Source organism: Littorina saxatilis, linkage group LG12 (genome assembly GCF_037325665.1).
Source record: "Littorina saxatilis isolate snail1 linkage group LG12, US_GU_Lsax_2.0, whole genome shotgun sequence".
In the NCBI taxonomy this organism is placed as follows: Eukaryota; Metazoa; Mollusca; class Gastropoda; order Littorinimorpha; family Littorinidae; genus Littorina; species Littorina saxatilis.
Genome location: NC_090256.1, coordinates 58270059 through 58288860, shown reverse-complemented (window position 1 = coordinate 58288860; position 18802 = coordinate 58270059). Strand labels below are relative to the sequence as shown.

The following is an 18802-nucleotide window of genomic DNA, read 5'->3' as shown; positions in this document are numbered from 1 at the left end:
GAATCATCTCTCATAACACAACAAATCAAAGCAACACCTTCAACCCTTGAAATGTTTTAATACGACATGTAACCGTTCGAGTCATGTGAACAAAATCACCAACAAAGAAATTTCATTTGCGCAGCAACCGTCGGAAGTACCCCACCCCCCTTTCGAAAAGTGGCAAGAAAGTTCTGTCAGTTTGGTCAAGTTCAGTAACGGGTGTGGCCACCCCGGGCTGCAAGGCATTCACCGATCCGTGAGCGCATTGAGTTTACATGGTTCTGGAGCATCTGTTGAGGGATTGCCGTCCACTCCTGCTGCAGGAATCGGAAGAGCTGGTCCACATCAGCAGGTGGGGGGTGATTGTCCCTCACCCGGCGTCCAATGATGTCCCAGAGGTGTTCTATGGGCGCCAAGTCGGGGGATCGGGCTGGCCAGTTCATCCTCACAATCTGCTGACGCTGCAGAACATCTTGGACCACCCTAGCGCGATGAGGGGTCGCGTTATCGTCATGGAGCATAGCGCCGGCACCCATGGCTTGCAGTGTAGGGATGATTTGAGGCCTCACGATTTCATCCCTGTACCGCACGCCGGTAAGATTGCCTCTAATACGGTACAGGGGGGTCCTCCCGTGCAGATGGAAGCCAGCCCACACCATAACTGAACCGCCTCCATACCTGTCATGTTCCTGGACACAGGCATCGATGAAACGTTCACCCGGACGTCTCCAAGTGCGTATGCGGGCATCACAGGAAGAGAGAGTGAACCGGGACTCGTCTGTAAAGAGTACCCTGCCCCACTGCTGTCTGTTCCAAGGCCGATGGTTGCGGCAGAACGCCATTCTGGCCCGGCGATGACGTGGTGTGAGGGGCGGACGGACGACAGTTCTCCTTGAGTGCAGGCGCACCTCACGCAGACGACGGGTCACAGTCATGCGACTGATGGTGACGTTGGTAGCGGCCCTGAAGTTGCCTATCAACGTCCTGCGGGTGTTGGTTCGGTTACGTAGAGCCAAGAGCTGGAGGTAGCGATCGTCTCTTCGATCTGTACATCTTGGGCGCCCAGACCAAGGTCGCTCAACAGCACTTCCGGTAGTCTGGAAGCGTTGGTGGAGCCGCTGAATAACAGAGTGGCTCACTCCTAGCCGTCTGGAAACTTCTCTGCCAGACACGCCGTCCTGCAGCCATCCCAGCGCCCGTCCTCGATCCAATGTTGTCAGTTTCGTTCTTGGAGGCATGCTTACTCAGAGCTCTGGTGCGCGCCCCTAAATACCCATTCCTGTGCAACTTTCGTTGAGGAGTTTTCAGTATAGCCATGGTTTGCTCGTGCACCATACCAAACACCGACTGCAATACTGCTTCTTCAGCTAAAGTCGAGCAAATTTTATAGGAAATTATCGTGTTTTGACAACCTTTTCACTGCCCCTAAAAACGGTGTTGCTGAACTGCAATGCGTGCAAAACAAGGTCAGACACGTGCAGCAGTGAGACAGGCTTCTGGAAAACCCAAGTTGGCCATTTTTTTGTCATGCAGTGTTGGCATAAAAAATAACAACGGAAAGCTGCGCAAATCAGAGGCCGGCCCTTAACTTTAGTTCGGCAGTGTACATCTTTCAACTTTGGGCATTTTGTGGTGTTTAGGGACAGAAAATAATTGGGTTTAGTCCTGTTTCATCGGGAAGTTAGCAGAAAAGGGTATGCTATCGACATTTGTAAAGCTGAAAAACATTCCCGAGAAGAATTTCAAGTTGTCAGTGTACTGTTGTCGATCAGTGAAACATCGTGTGGTACAGATGGGTAAACCGGAACCATGCGTCTTTGTTATTGACAATATGCTTTTGGATATTGGCAAAAATGGCCGACTTCCGTAGCATTATGCTTTGATGATCGGAAGAGACCATCCAATCACAGCCCCCAAATTCCCCCACGTGTCCATCAGAATAGCTATGTACATTCTTTCTGGTAACACTGTAAATATTTGACATCACAGCAGGAATGACATGAGAAGACATTGAATCATTTGCTGTTGCTCTCTACTAGGCCAGCTAAAGTTTGACTGCTTTTTTTTTTTTTTTGCTGAAATAAAACTGACATACAAGAATCACATTATATACTTTGATGTACAGGAATCTTACCTGACTAATTCACAATATGAAAGAACAAGAAGGGCAAAGCCCATACGACTCACATGCTTGACCTTCTGCTTTACACATTTTTCCTACCAAAATACATGTGACCTTGACCCAAGGTCAAGGTCATCCAAGGTCATGCAACACAAAGCTGTTAATTCAAGACATAGGAAGTACAATGGTGCTTATTGGCTCTTTCTACCATGAGATATGGTCACTTTTAGTGGTTCACTACCTTATTTTGGTCACATTTCATAAGGGTCAAAGTGACCTTGACATTGATCATATGGGACCAAATGTGTCTCATGATGAAAGCATAACATGTGCCCCACATAATTTTTAAGTTTGAAACAGTTATCTTCCATAGTTCAGGGTCAAGGTCACTTCAAAATATGTATACAATCCAACTTTGAAGAGCTCCTGTGACCTTGACCTTGAAGCAAGGTAAACCAAACTGGTATCAAAAGATGGGGCTTACTTTGCCCTATATATCATATATAGGTGAGGTATTCAATCTCAAAAACTTCAGAGAAAATGTGAAAAATGTGAAGGTCAAGATGCTATGTATGTTTTTTGGGGCCTTGTCATCATACACCATCTTGCCAAATTTGGTACTGATAGACTGAATAGTGTCCAAGAAATATTCAACGTTAAAGTTTTCCGGACGGCCGGACGGACGGACGGACGACTCGGGTGAGTACATAGACTCACTTTTGCTTCGCATGTGAGTCAAAAATGCAACACCTATTTTAGTCCTTATAACCGTTCAATCTTGCCACTCACTCCCACATCAAAACTGGATTCTGTTGAAATTTAAACATCAATTACCAACATTTGTAAAACACTTCTTACATGGAACTTTAAACAAACAAAAAAAGGTAAAGATCAGACTTTGATTTTAATTCAAATTTTAAAACAAAAAGACATGATGAACACATATTTTGAAGTCTTTGATATCGTTTCAGACAGAATTGCTGAAATAAGATATTTTTATTGTCACCATGCTGCATGCATGAAAGTCAGGAATGTGATCAGTTTTGTCTGGAATCTAAGCAAAAGGAATGTCCCTAATGACACAATCTCTCCTTTTGCTCACTCTGAGAAATGCTATTCTCAAACCAATAGTTCAATTTTAAAAAATTGACTTGCTGTGTACAAAATGTGAACTTCAAAATAAGACTTCCAATTTAATTTGGGGCTGATGTTCCTCTTAACCAACAACTTCAGGTTTATTTCACTGAAAAATGCAAACGCTTTCAATGACCAGACCAGCCAGACAGCAAGTATGAGTGATTGACCGACCTGGTTGCCTCCCTGTCCATGGCAGCCCACCAGACCCACTTTCTCTCCGCTCTTACGGCCCATGGTGTCGATACACTGGTTGGTCTCCTTGTTACGGATCTGAAAGACACCAGTGTTTGTTAGTCTCTGAAAGCACACCTGCTTTGGTAACAGTCACCAACAAGTTACATCAGGTCAATGTTCTTATAGCTGTCCCTAATTGAGCCAGAAGTTCAGACTTCACGCAGAGTTCACAAAGTCTTTTGACCGAAAATTCTGTGCCAAAGCTAACTTGTTATCTGGTGTGTTCTGATTGTTACCAGTAAAATTCAGACAAATACCAGGTAATATGATCCCTGATAAAGGTTGCTGCGCTGATGTTCCAGCGTTTGGGTGCAACCTCTCTAAAACGTGTTCAGAATGACGCGTGAGGAACTCACCTCTCCCAGTGAATGGTACTCCACTGGTAGCTGGGACTCTGGGTAGATGTTCTCCAGATACCAGCGGAAACTCTTGCATTGCAGCTTCTCCCTCAGAGCTTTCCTCTCCGATACATCCCCATACTCTGTGGCCCGCACACCTGACAAACAGACACAAACGCAGGTCACCATACTGATTTCACCTGCAGGTATTTCTTCAGTTACTACTTTCCAAGAACGGTTATGCCATAACAAACACATTTACAGTGACAAGTAGCTCGTACCAGGGTTGATTTTGTAGAAGAAGTCCTTGTACTCATCCATCCAGACTTCCACGATGCGCTGCGTGTTGTGGTTGATAATGCGAGCGACCCCGCCAGGCCAGGAGTACGGCGACGTCTTACGGAACACGTGTCCCACGCGAGAACATGTCACAATGAAGACCTGACCGCCACACATCCACACCTGTCGAAACACAAATACAAAGCTATTGAAACATAGTAGGTGGATAAATAACTCCAGTAATAAAGCTGATGTTCACAGCGCAATTGCTAGCAAAGTTGTGGGAATTTGGGTGAGTCAGGGATGGAATGGTAGTTACAAGATGTGCAAGATAAAGCCACAAACCCTGAATGACATCTCCAGGTTTTCTCCACCCCAAATGTCCATGCCCTCATCGTAGGAGCCGATTTCATAAAAATAGTCCCGGTCGATGGAGAACAGGCCTCCAGCCATTGTGGGTGACCTGAAACAGAGTACATGGGTTATTCTCCAGAGCTGTGTACCAGTGGAAACCATGTTTCGAAGGTGATATTTCTTTACTTGACTGAGACATTTAACCATACAAATTGATTTCATTAATACATACTGGTTCCATATGCAGAGAAAGAATTAGAAATACTTGCACATTTATTTTGTCTACGTTCAGTAAATTACAAGGGTTTCAAAGTACATCACCTTCGTAACAAGGAAACCAATCACCTTCGTAACATGGAAACCAACGGATATGACATGGATTTGAATACTAACAATTAAAAAAAAAAGACAAATATATAAACAATGTTTTTTGTTGCATGTCTGCATCATTATCTAACTGGAATATTACTGAAAAAAGTTAAAAGAATACATTCTAGTTGCCACCTAATATACGTTATAATCAGGACTGAAAATGCATGTCACAAAATGGTATACAGCTCTGGAGAATATGTATGTTCTCTATGATACTGGTCACATTTCGGGGTCGCTCTCTTTCATCATCCTATTCAAATTCAAAATTCTACTGTGCTTTTCAATGTTGGTTGTCATTTTAAGGGCAGAGGAGGCACGAAATTTAAGATGTGTTTCCAAGGCTTTTCAATCTTTTTTCCAAGATCTTGGTTAAAAACGCTCAAAAAAGGGTTTATTCTCAGAAAAAGTGTTATTTGCAAAAGGAACTTTAAGTCTTTCTCACCGTGTGGGAATGCTGCGGTCTCCACCCCGTCTGTCCAGCTCTCTCTGTGGCACAGGGTACCAGCGGAAATTGAGCTTCCAGTTGAAACCTCCCCACGTCATGTCCGACCCTGTGATGTACTCAAACGTATCATCACTGATCACGTCGATGATGGGGCACACCACAGATTTTCTGCACAAGACAAACAGAAAGGCTGGATGAATAAGAATTTTTCAGATTTTTTGTTTATGTGTGAATATGTGAATGGGCATATAAGAATCTTCATGTGTGTGTGTGTGTGTGTGTGTGTGTGTGTGTGTGTGTGTGTGTGTGTGTGTGTGTGTGTGTGTGTGTGTGTGTGTGTGTGTGTGTGTGTGTGTGTGTGCGTGTGCGTGTCTGCGTGCGTGCCATTCAGGCAAAATGGTTCGTAATTTCAGAATTCATTGCATGGTAGTATGAAATGCTAGGAAGTTAGCAGTTGTGGTGCTGAAATGTTAAGGGGAGGCACTGGTGTTGTGATTTTTTTCGTTTAATAACTCTCATGTCAAATTTTGTGTGTGCTTTAAAGTACACAGTCCATCTCCTGAGAAAATGTAAACAAATATTTGGGGGGACCATCGGTTGCCATGGTAGCAATCCAAGATGGCCGCCAAACTGCCCCTTTTAAAAAGCCTAAGGCTTTTACAAAACTGCCTGGAATTTTGTTTTGAGGCTTATTTATAATGAAAGCATTATCACGTACAGTAGTAGTAGTACAGACTCAAGTTTTTTTAACCTGCTTACACAATTTTTCACTGTAATGTAAAGTGCTTTGTGCTGTAAGAGAAACGATATATAAATGTGTTATTATTATTATTATTATCATTTAAGTTATTGAGACATCCCAGTGCACTAAGGGATTTATAGAGCAAATCGAGAAAATTCATTATTGAACGAAGCGCATAGCGCCGAGTTTAATAATTATTTTCGAGATTTGCTCTATAAATCCCTTAGTGCCCTGGGATTGTTTCAATAACGATATTGTCGGTACCGCCAGAAAAAAAAGAAGATACAACACGCACATTTTGCTACGCGCATTTGAATAGGCATAACTGTGTGGTCAGGTTGTAGAAGATCTACTTTTGTGTGGGCTGTCTCAAGTGTGTCGTGCTTTCATCACACGCAAACTCTTGTTTTAATTTCTGTTGGTAAATTCCAGTGTAGCGTTAAGCTAAACAGTGATGATCTTTCAGAGAGACCTCATTTGAACTCTGAGAAAGGACTGTGTTCTTAGTTATTTGCGATTCGAAACCTCAAGTCGAGCTTCGACGGATTGACTGTGCAGAGTGACTCCCCTTGAATTGGCTAACCCCCCAAGGTCGACGGTTAGCACATTTTCAAAATAAATGTGGCATGTTTCTCGTGTGGTATCGTTGCACTGAGTCTGCACGCATGAGGCAGGCTGGTAATAAGTCTTATATATATGGTACGGACGTTCTAAACCCTACACGTTTTCGATTCCGATTGTTCTTGCCTTGAAATAATAATTCGGAAACCATTCATTTACTGAACTGATGCATAATTATGAGAAGATTCTTCGCAAGTCGAAACTGAAAAATTAGACACAGCGAGTTCTATTTTTAGATCAGTGGCAACTGTGGCACAGGCACATGCAATCTGTCAGAAAAAAACCACTTCTGCTTTAATTGAGAAGCAGGAAATTTATGGTATTTTGGTATTGTGGAGAATATAAGCTACATGTCATTAATTAATTCTGAGGATGAGAGTACAGTCTCGCTTAGGCAAAGGGCGGAAGAATACGCTCTGTGGAAAAGTTAGCGCACTCTTGGAGTGCGCTGACAGTTTTAGCGCATCGCCATTAGCCAATCAACTGGTTCACATCAGTCATGTGACACCAGCACTTACTGACAATTATCATTATTATTATTATTTGTCCAGCTACCTGTCTCTGTGGATCTCGTTGATCAAGGGTTCCAGCCAGCCTTCAGTGCACTCGCAGTGAGCGTCCAGGAAAGTCAGCACCTTCCCTGTGGCCACCTTGGCACCTGCAACCAACACATGTTCATATATATATGATTTAGTGTGAACACCATCACAGCTTTACATTTCAAAGACATTTTCAAGCTGCAGAAAGAAAAGTTAAACAAAAATAAGAAAGAAAATAAGATGAGAAAGAATTAAAGGCACAGTAAGCCTTCCGTAAACCGTCACAGATACTGTCAGGCTTTTACACACAGTACAAACACTCTTTAATTTACACACTCACAGCTTTTGAACATCCTAGGTGCCCTCCGTAAAGATCGAGCAATTTTCAAAGAATTTATTTTTGCGTGGTTTATCTTACCCCCGAGCCATCGCGAACCCGTGCGAACTAGAGCGGTCGCAGTTGACTGTTCAGAGGAACAGGCGCTAGGCACAACCGTCATCTGCTACGAGAACAACGGTTTGCGCGATACGTTTCTGGGCTTTTCTTTTTTCAACCTTTCAAAACTTTGAATTGTACTGATCTTGTCTTGATGAAAAAAGAATTCTTTTATGATTTAAGAATGTTTGTGTAACAAGCTGTCAATTTATTATCTAGATTTTAAAAGTTAGTTCTAGCGCCAAAACGAGGTGCCTGATTTGCCGATCAGACGGTCCACGAAAATAAATTCTTTGAAAATCGCTTACGTTCTTTACGTAGGGCACCTAGGATGTTCTCCAGTGGTGAGTGTTTAAACGAAAGGGTGTTTGTACTGTGTGTAAAAGCCTGACTGTATCTGTGATGGTTTTCGGGAGGCTTACTGTGCCTTTAAGTTAAAGAATCTAGAAAACTTAAAGGCAGAGCAGAATACCAAACAAGTCGCGTAAGGTGAAAATACAACATTTAGTCAAGTAGCTGTCGAACTCACAGAATGAAACTGAACGCAACGCAACGCAGCAAGACCGTATACTCGTAGCATCGTCACTCCACCGCCCGTGGCAAAGGCAGTGAAATTGACAAGAAGAGCGGGGTATTCGTTGCGCTGAGAAGGATAGCACGCTTTTCTGTACCTCTCTTCGTTTTAACTTTCTGAGCGTGTTTTTAATCCAAACATATCATATCTATATGTTTTTGGAATCAGGAACCGACAAGGAATAAGATGAAAGTGTTTTTAAATTGATTTCGAAAAAGAAATTTTGATCATAATTTTTATATATTTAATTTTCAGAGCTTGTTTTTCATCCAAATATAACATATTTATATGTTTTTGGAATCAGCAAATGATGGAGAATAAGATGAACGTAAATTTGGATCGTTTTATAAAAAAAATAATTTTAAAATTTTCAGATTTTTAATGACCAAAGTCATTAATTAATTTTTAAGCCACCAAGCTGAAATGCAATACCGAAGTCCGGGCTTCGTCGGAGATTACTTGACCAAAATATCAACCAATTTGGTTGAAAAATGAGGGCGTGACAGTGCCGCCTCAACTTTCACGAAAAGCCGGATATGACGTCATCAAAGACATTTATCGAAAAAATGAAAAAAACGTCCGGGGATATCATACCCAGGAACTCTCATGTCAAATTTCATAAAGATCGGTCCAGTAGTTTAGTCTGAATCGCTCTACACACACACACACACACACGCACAGACACACACACATACACCACGACCCTCGTCTCGATTCCCCCCTCGATGTTAAAACATTTAGTCATAACTTGACTAAATGTAAAAAGAAGGTAAGGTAAATTGACTTCATGTAGTTCTGTGAGGTTTCCCTCCTAAAAATTCCTGTCTTTTTCTCACTGGGGACAGCAAGCTGCCATGCACTATGGGCCTGCTACACGGGGGATAACCGGTCGAAGGCCGAACAGAAGCCGAAGGCCGCTCATGACACGTGTGAAGGCAAGTTTTGTCTGTTTTCTAGGTACTGTTTGATTTATGTCGGGATTTAAGGTAAGCTACTGATTCAGCGATGACTAAATTTGTTTCTCGATGCATAAAAAGTCAGGGAGCGATTGATATTTGCCCGTAAATAGCCTTCAAAGCTGAAAATGTCCGCGATCGAGCACCGGAAATGGCTGTTCGATGGGTTTTGCAAGTAGAAATGTGCTTTATTTCACCAAATCAGCTCGTATTTGGTGTGGGTACGGGATTCTAGAGGACGAAGGAGTCATAAGATGTGCAAAGAAGTGCTATTTGGGAGTAGAATAAATCTTCCGAGACAGTAGACAAGAGAAGGTCATATTTGAGAGATGCGCGTAGGCCGATTGTCTTTCCGACAAGCGAATGATACAGCAGATTAATCATTCGTTTTGACCAGAAACCTAGTCTCTAGTTTTTATGAATGAGTTTTTTAATTAAAACAATCACGAGAACTCTCTCGCTTAGCCTAAAGGCTGTTCGATGGGTTTCGCAAGTAGAAATGTGCTTTATTTCACCAAATCAGCTCGTATTTGACATCGGTTTGGTATATGTACATGGGCACAAAATGGCGTCGAGTCCGAAAAAGTGATACAACCTCCGGAAAAAGTCTCTTTCTGGTGCTTCTTTTTTATCTAAAATCGTGAACATGAAGAGCATTGACGAAGAAGGTTTTTTTCTCGGCTCGGAACATGACTCCGTGGCGTGTGGTTCCCGTGTACGGAATATAATCGATGTTTTGTTGGTGATTATTGACGGTGATCTGTTGCAATTCTGTGACACCAAGTACAGTGTGCTCGGCAAACTTTCGCATACTGTCAGATCACTGTCCAAAATATTGAAAAAATACGGAGATTCTATTCTGAAATGGTCGGTCTTTCCCTTGCAAAGTTTGATCTGCCCCGAAGTTTGCCGAGTCGGATTTACCGGAAGATTACCACAGGCTAGAATGTTCGTCGTTTCCTGTCGTGATTTTCCGGCCGAGTGTATTAATGAGCCGACAGTCAAAATTCACTTCCAGAACAACAAAGTTTTTGTTGATTTTCGATGAAAAATCATTCTTCTGTGTGAAAATGAGTTAAAAACACAAATTTCATGATAAACAGCGGTACGGGAAAGGGTTTTCGGCCAACTGCGTGATGTGTCGTGACGCGTAAGTTATGTACTATTTTTTCTTCCGCGCATAGACTCGTTTCTACATGGGGTGTGAGCAAATTTTGAATACGATTCGTCCCGCGAGCAATCGCAGTTGCATTCGAAGAAGTCAGCGAGTGAGATGAACGAGGAAAAAGAGAACACAGGAGGTAAGTGTTTTGTCGTGATTTTTTGAAATGTGTTATGTACAAAATGATGGTCAGTTGTATCAACTTTTAAGATCATATTGCTGTTTGAGTTGTGTTTTCTTTGTTTCTGACGATGGTTGAGTGCAAGTCAAACATATCGCGCGCTAAACGAAGACATCGAAGTCTCCGATCTGACGCATTAGCGAAGAAATTTAATTTTTATTGTTCAGATACGAAGCTGTTGTCGTGACGGATAACGTACGATGCATGGTTCAGCTAATACAGTTTTAATCTTTTTAAAAATAGGTGGAAAACATTACTATGTTGATGTCTTTTGTTCCTGCGTTGAAAGGGACTTTCTGACGGGCTAGGACATCGGGTGAGAAAATACGGTGCGATGTTCATAACGTCACATCATGAGATTACTGTCTTCGGGCTAGGCGCGGAATATTTTACATTTTTATCAATGTTTATCTTTGATTTTCGTTCTTTCTGACTTGGGGTTTAATTTTTTTTTGTTCTTTGTTAATGAACGGGTTCTGAGACCCAGACCTTTCTCTGTGTGATTCGTGTTTTCTTCCATGACTGCGTGTACATAACTTCACACGCCTTTAGATCGAGATAGCTTGTCTGGGTGACGTGTGACATTATGTACACGTTATTGAAATCTTGTTCTGAAGACTGTGCAGTAGAGAGTTTTTTGTCACGATCAAATCTTGTTCTTTGTTGCCAGTAGAATTAAAAACTGAGCTGTAGATGACTGCATTCAGCTGTTTTTATGACCCTGAAAATGTTCATAACGTCACTTCATATTGTGTTGCTGTGATGGTTATGTACAATGAGCTATTCTGCATTTTGGTGTTTTTTTTCCCCGCTCCTTTTTTGTTTACACTGTATGTCTCAGCTGTTGTTGGATTTGTAACATAGTTCATTTTCCATGTTCTCTTTTGGTGCACATATCTGGGTGGTATTATGTGCATAATGTTGCACATTCCCTATGATTAACTATTTTTGGGATTCTTACTTGTTCCTTGAATGCTAGGTCTAGAAGTAAGAATTTGTAATGAAGGCTACAGATTTTGATTGATGCTACAGATTATTGTATTAAAACCTGAGTTATAATAATAAATGTGCATTTTGTGTACTTTTCCTAACTTTATTGATTTTGTTTGCCATTCATATTACCTCGATCATTTCATTTTTAAGTTCTCGGTGATAACATACTTCTTCGGTGTCTTTTGGGCTGTGCGTAAATTAAAATCAGGAAGGAATGATCTGTAGCGTGAAGTTAAACATAAACATGATTGTTTTGTGTGAAAGCATTTCATTGCCATTCTAGTTAAGATGAACTGCCGCAAGTGTAGTTTTAGGCACATTTGATTTAGTGACACTTTTATTAGTCATTTCTTCACTTTAATCTATTCAAGGCCTGGGCTAGGAGCGTTAGAGACAGACAGACCTGTTTACCCTTACTATTTTGGATTGATTTTTTAGGCTTTTGGTGGTAGGGGGGGGGGGGAATATTCTTTTTGTTTACGTTTGTAACCATTTGTTTACTATTTTGGTCATCAGATTACAATTTTGTTACTTGTCAATTGTTTGGGGTAAACAGGTCTGCACAGGGGATGGTTAGTCTGAAAGTTTAGAAACGTGGGAATGGGGTACACCAGACTAGCTTGCTGTCAGTTAATTGTGTCTAGTTATGAAGTCCATTTGTCTAAGGTGGTGGTCCCAGGTATATGCTCAGATGTGGTGTTTGTGCATTTTTAGCTGGGGGTTCCCAATCATGTACTCAATGTTTGCACTTCTGCATCAGACATACAAAAAGAGTTAGTTTCTGAGCAAGCATTTCTTTACAGCAGTCCCTGCAATGATGAAGGCCCTCCGAGAAAGAGAGTGAAAAATCGGCCACCGTTCTCAGCATCGCGTATCTGTGTGTAACCTCTTTCATTGACAAGATACTCTTGTTTCCCTGCAGCCTTGACCAGTGAGTCGGTTACCTAATCTGTGAACCCTTCAGTTGTGTTGCTTTGTCAAAAGTTAGACACAGTCAACTAGTTTTGCTCTGAGTGAACGGTGCAGCTGGCCTCAATTAGCCGGTGACACCTCTCTGGCCACAGCACCAAACAGTACATGGCTGGGGGGAGAGAGAGAGAGAGGGGGGGGGGGGGGGTAGCTGGCTAAACTCAGTGGGGTGTCCGGTGTCACTGAAGTCAGCAGGAAGAGCATTGGAGAGAAATAGAGAGGTGTACTCTTCCAAACAATTTCCAAGGATCAGTTGTCAGGGCTTAGGGTAGGAGAGTGAGAGCGGTTTGTGTACAGTCCGACTGAAGAGTGAAAAGTCACTGCCACAAGATCGGCATGCAGTCAATAAAGCCAGACAAGAAGAATGATTATGACATGCGGCTCTATCTGCTGGGTTTTTTTTTATTCAAACTGGTTTTCAACGCTTATTCTCACAAAACATCTGCACACCTGCCTCTGTGCTGTGTTTGTGTGGCTGCTTTCGTATGATGTCAGTGCATGGTGAGTGCGTTCACTGCCTTGTCACCACTTCCCCACCTTTTTCAGAATGTTTTCTTGGAGTTGGATAATTCTCCTTACTCCTCGCCCCCTCCTAACTTCAGTTCATACTTTATTGCGTGCCGACTGACCAGTCGGTGTGGCGTCCGTGTAGAGAAGAAGGGAATAAGGTTACACAATGCGCTAGTGTTTGACGCCAAGTTTCGTGTTTCGAGTTGCTGTAGTAAATATAGAGTAAACTTTGTCTTTGGGACTGACTTTCTGTTGTGTGCTATCCGTCTTTCGACTTACGTAAGAGAAATCCCATTTCGAGCTCAGGGTACTTTGTACACATAGATAAAGAGGGATAATTCCGGACCAGAATTTCTTTGTGTGCTAAGCGAATTTTTGACTTAACCGTTTGTGAGTTAGCTGGATTTGCCTGTACTGTAGTGTTGTAGATTCTTTGTCTGCATTCTGCATTGCATAACTTTTAAATCTTAAAGCATTCCTGGGTGGGAGTTTTTTTTTTAGTGTAATACATTTTGTTTATTTACCATGCTTTTGTCCTGTCTGTTGTTACATTTATTTGCTGATAAATGAAACAACAAGAGTGAAGGAGGTATTTTTTAACAAAGCCAATTGTGATAGGGATTGTTGCATGGCATTGTCACTTTTGAAGTTCCCCCATTCTTGTTTTTCATTAGTTGTGTTCTTTATCTGTCCAGGTATCTTCAAGTACCTTCTTAGACGAAAGAGGGCGTACAAGTACTCGTTTTGTGACGATGACCCTGAAGAGAGGACCTGTCAGCCCAAGCTTACCGGGTACAAGGCTCTCGTTCAGAAACATGTGCAAGTGGGGTCACTGGACACTTTTCGGGAGTCTGAAAAACAGCGTGTTAAGGTGTACAGATCTTCTCTGCCTGAGGTAAAACTGCAACGCAACAGGGAGCTGCAGAGGACACGCCAAGCTCGCCACAGAGAGAAGAAGAAGAAGGAAAAGGAGACGTCAGGCTCCACACGTGGCGCACATGACAGACTCAAGAAAGACGATGACGAGAGGAAGGCTGCACATCGTGAAAAGATGCGGTTGTGGCGGACTAAGCAGACTCCAGAAAAGAGAGCCTACCATAACATGAAGTAAGTTGTCAATTCATAAAAAAAAATTCAGCGCTTTTTATTTGTTTGGGTATTGTTGTTGATGTAGTATTTTGAATTATTTTCAGGTGGTGGTGCAGGAATTTATCATTTTTGACTCACATGCGAAGCAAAAGTGAGTCTATGTACTCACCCGAGTCGTCCGTCCCGGCGTCCGTCCGTCCGGAAAACTTTAACGTTGGATATTTCTTGGACACTATTCAGTCTATCAGTACCAAATTTGGCAAGATGGTGTATGATGACAAGGCCCCAATAAAACATACATAGCATCTTGACCTTGCTTCAAGGTCAAGGTCGCAGGGGCCATAAATGTCTAAAAAAAAACCAGCTATTTTTCCCATTTTCTCTGAAGTTTTTGAGATTCAATACCTCACCCCATCTTTAGTTTGGTTTACCTTGCTTCAAGGTCAAGGTCACAGGAGCTCTTCAAAGTTGGATTGTATACATATTTTGAAGTGACCTTGACCCTGAACTATGGAAGATAACTGTTTCAAACTTAAAAATTATGTGGGGCACATGTTATGCTTTCATCATGAGACACATTTGGTTACATATGATCAAGGTCATTTTGACCCTTATGAAATGTGACCAAAATAAGGTAGTGAACCACGAAAAGTAAAAGTGACCATATCTCATGGTAGAAAGAGCCAATAAGCACCATTGTACTTCCTATGTCTTGAATTAACAGCTTTGTCTTGGATGACCTTGACCTTGGGTCAAGGTCACATGTATTTTGGTAGGAAAAATGTGTAAAGCAGTTCTTAGTATGATGTCATTGCTAGGGTTAGCTGAAGGTCAAGGTCAAGCATGTGAGTCGTATGGGCTTTGCCCTTCTTGTGTGGTTATGTTTCATGTTATCTTGCCTTTTCAGATGTATGTATCCTTTAGTTTTTAGGCCTCATTATTTTATTTGTTTTTTAGGCGCATGGAGCGATACCGCAGTCAGAATTCTCCCCGACCAGCTTTGGATGTTTCACCTCTCCGCGACAGCAGCGAAGGTGCTACGACTCCGCCGATCTCCTCTTTTGCTGGGTCCCCTTTCCGGTCAAACGAGGCCAAGCGCCAAGCGGCCTCCAGAGCTAGCCGTCAAGACCCCAAGGACCCCGTCAAATATGCTGAAGTGAAGGCGTACCAGCTGGCACAGGCCATGAAGAGCCCGCGGAAGCGAAAGGCATTGGGCGAGGTGAAGATGCCAGCCTTCAAGATGCCATCATTTGCTGGGCGCATATTGCAACACTTATCAGCTTTGAGGGCTAAGAAAAAAAAGAAATACACTGTAGAACGGAAAAAACTTGTGTCGGTACTGGTGCAGGAGTCAACGGACTCCATTTTGTCCCTCAGCCGCCAGCTGGACCAGAGGTGGCACTTTGTCGCTGCTGCGTCCACCATCGAGCCCGAGGCAGAGGAGCTCCTGCATGCTGGTCGACATGGAGGTTCATTGAATCAAGACTTAACCGACCTTGTGGAGGGGTTTTATTCAAGACCGGAGACCTCGGTGATGGTGCCAGACCGAAAGATGGTCAAGAAAGATCTTGTACCACGGGCCTGCCTCACCTCATCACTTGCCAAAGTGCACCAGGCCTTTCTCAAAGAGACCAACCATAACATCAGCCTCACTGCCTTCAAGAAGCTGAGGCCGCAGCACATCCTTACGATGAACAACTTGAAGAGAACAAGCTGTCTTTGTAAGATGTGCACTAATGTGGCCCAAAAGTTGGAGGTTTTGCGCACCTGTCTCCCAGGACTCCCGTCTACACTTTCTGAGCTGTCAGACCTCACCCTCTGCTGCTACACAGACGAGGTAGGCAGATGGACCTGCATTGACAGGGAGTGTCCCAACTGTGGGGTGGAAGTCCTCACCCAGTCCCTGGCCCACCTTCCCATGGAGAAGAGTCTGTCATGGCTCAGATGGCAGCCCTATGATGTGTCCTCTGGCCAGCGCATCGGCAACATAACCGTGAAGGTTAGTGACTGTTTTATTTTGACATCTATGGTCTATTGCCGGTACTGCTTTATCTATGTTTGAGACTTGACATGTCAACAGTATAGGTTATTCATAAAAACTAGTCCTACATGCTGGTTAATATTGCTATGCACTAATTGCATTTACAGTAGAATCCCCTATTTACGACTTTGGAAAAACCTTGAAAATTAGGTCGTAAAAAGGGGGGGTCTTAAAATGGGGGTTTGAGTTTTTGGCCCGGGCGGTCATGAATTTGGTTGCAGTGTACGTACTGTTATGTACTGTCATGTTTACACACAGTTGCAGTTTACTGTCATATCAACACACACACACACCCAAACACATTACAGCAGAACAACTTTAACTCAATTTTCAAAGAAAATTTACTCATGGCGTTTAAATGCTTGCTCCCCCTGAGTGAAGCACATTTGACATTGTGGCGCAACCAGTAAAATCCGAATGTCCTAACTCGATAGAAAGCATAACGATTTTTCTCCCGAATTATCTTTTCGCTCACATGAATGTTTCTTCGCCTTGCATCGCTAAACTAGTCCCATGCACGATCGTTGAGGTTTTCGTACAGGCACCTCTCTTTGCATACTTTCGCTTCACTTTCTTTCTCGCCATCTCGATAACACTGAGTCCTTATCATTGACGATACACAGGATTTGCGTCTTCCCGACTCCTGAGGAAGTCGCCGCGAATTGCCATTTCGCTCGATTAGCAATTATTTTATTAGCTCTCTACTCAAGAGTCGGCGCTTTTCTCTTTCTATCGCGAATCTTTCTTTGTGAACAAGTCGTCGTGACAAGATAAGCGTACAGAGGAAAACCGGATGTATTAGGATCTCGCGCGTGCGAGATTTCGGCTTTGTTTTTTTCTCGCGGTAGTTGCACGAGAGCCGCCATGTTGTGTTTTCGTCTGCTCGACTGAAAATGCGCGAAAGTCGAATTCATCCCCAAAAGCTCGGTCGTAAGTCGCGTTTTGGGGTGAGTCGTTCACTGGGGGTTCATTATATAGTAGAACGCATCCGTGGTAGAAAAATCAGTCGTAAAAAGGGGGTGGTCATAAACAGGGGGGTCGTTAAGGGGGAGTACAACTGTATTACAAAAGCTCTACAAGTTGAACATTTTTCATATTTTCAGGGGACTCTTGGTGAACTCATTGCCGAGCTGGCAGCAGAGCTTCAACCCTTTGCTTGCCATCTGGCTGTGGCTTTCTGGCAGTACAGGCAGTTCAGGCAGCTCAGGGATCATCTTCCTCCAAACCAGGTGCTCACCCTCTTGGACTTCGCTGAGAACTACAGATGTGATTTTCAGCATGAGGTGCAAGCAGCTCACTGGAGCTACAATCAGGCTACAGTGCTGCCCACTGTTAATTACTACAGGTAGTCCTTGACTTTCTCCACAATCACTTTCTTTCTTTCTTTCTTTATTTGGTGTTTAACGTCGTTTTCAACCACGAAGGTTATATCGCGACGATCCACAATCACTGACCTATTCAAAATACCTTACATCAGGATAAAAGCGGCTAGTTTTGTTATGGTTATTTTCTTCTCTCTCTCTCTCTTTCTCTGGTTTGTTTGTACTTTTTATGGTTTGACATATCTAAATTTCAAGTTATAGCTGCCGGATGTCTTATTTCTGTCAGTTATTTTGTGTTATAATTTAATGCGTTCAACTTTTGCAGGTGCACTTGTGGTGAACTGGTGACTGAATGTGTCGTCTTCATCAGCAGTGACCTGCAGCATGACGCCAGTGCTGTGCATGCCTGTACAGCACAGTTGCTGCATCATCTGCGGGAGAAGAGGCATCTAAAAGTTGATCGTCAGGTCAGTGATTTTACCACTGTATGAGTGTGCAAGTTTGCTTTCCACGATTGGTTTGATATGTATTTCATTGTAAACAACTCCTACATGCCCGACAACTGTGACTGATCACGTTCCAATTTCGTGTTCTTTCAGTTTCAATTTACAGACGGAGCAGGCAGCCAGTTTAAGAGTCGGGAACCCTTCACGGACCTGTCCTGTTCTGCAGATGACTTTGGGGTGCCGATCGAAAGGTCTTTTTTCGGCACTTCCCATGGGAAGGGGCCTTGTGACGGTGTCGGCGGCATCGTGAAGTCGGCAGTGAGGAGAGCAGTGCTCAGCGGAAAGGTATGTGCGCTTTCTTAAGAGTTTTGTGTGTCTTAATTAAGTTGCCTTTCACGGGCGCTAAATTGGATAATGTGCCTGTCTGGAGCTTCAGTGTTTCAGCCCATAAACGAAGAAGCTGCCTCTTTATTTATGCTTTGCAGGTGCTGCTGCATATTTCTGTTGCATGTTGTTCATTGTGTATTTTGATTTTTTTTTCTTTGCAGGAGATCATCAGGAATGCTGAAGAAGCCTTCCAGTACCTCAAGCAAAACTTTGCGGTTGACCCAGATGGGGATGCCTGCTGCCACTCCAGAAGGGTCTTCTTGAGACTGGAGGATATCAACCGGAAGCGACCTGACCGACGACCAAACAACCCTGTTCCAGGTACGCGGTCAATTCACTGTGTTCGACCTGAAGAACCCAACACCATTCTTCACAGGAGACTTTCATGCTACTGTGCAGAATGTATGCTAGGGGATCCCTGCCACACCATGAGAACTCTCCCCCACGGTCAATGGAAGTCCCATGTCTTCCGCTGCCCTCAAGCTGTTCCTGCCGCCAAGCCCTCTGATGCCAAACCCTCCACTGCCTCCAAGCCCTCTGATGCCAAACCCTCCTCTGCCACCAGGCCCTC

The 18802-nt window shown here is 43.2% G+C and overlaps 1 protein-coding gene across 2 annotated transcripts in view; it reads right to left on the bottom strand.

Annotated features, from left to right (window-relative positions):
- Window positions 1-18802, bottom strand: part of LOC138982366 (polypeptide N-acetylgalactosaminyltransferase 1-like) — a 70097-nt gene that overhangs the window by 19615 nt on the left and 31680 nt on the right. For both annotated transcript variants that reach the window (XM_070355620.1, XM_070355621.1), the window contains exons 6-11: window positions 7182-7284; window positions 5261-5431; window positions 4438-4555; window positions 4095-4275; window positions 3832-3971; window positions 3413-3511 (exon numbers count right to left, since the gene is read on the bottom strand). In XM_070355620.1, coding sequence (XP_070211721.1) covers window positions 3413-3511; window positions 3832-3971; window positions 4095-4275; window positions 4438-4555; window positions 5261-5431; window positions 7182-7284 — 812 coding nt within the window. The remainder of the gene's footprint in view (window positions 1-3412; window positions 3512-3831; window positions 3972-4094; window positions 4276-4437; window positions 4556-5260; window positions 5432-7181; window positions 7285-18802) is intronic.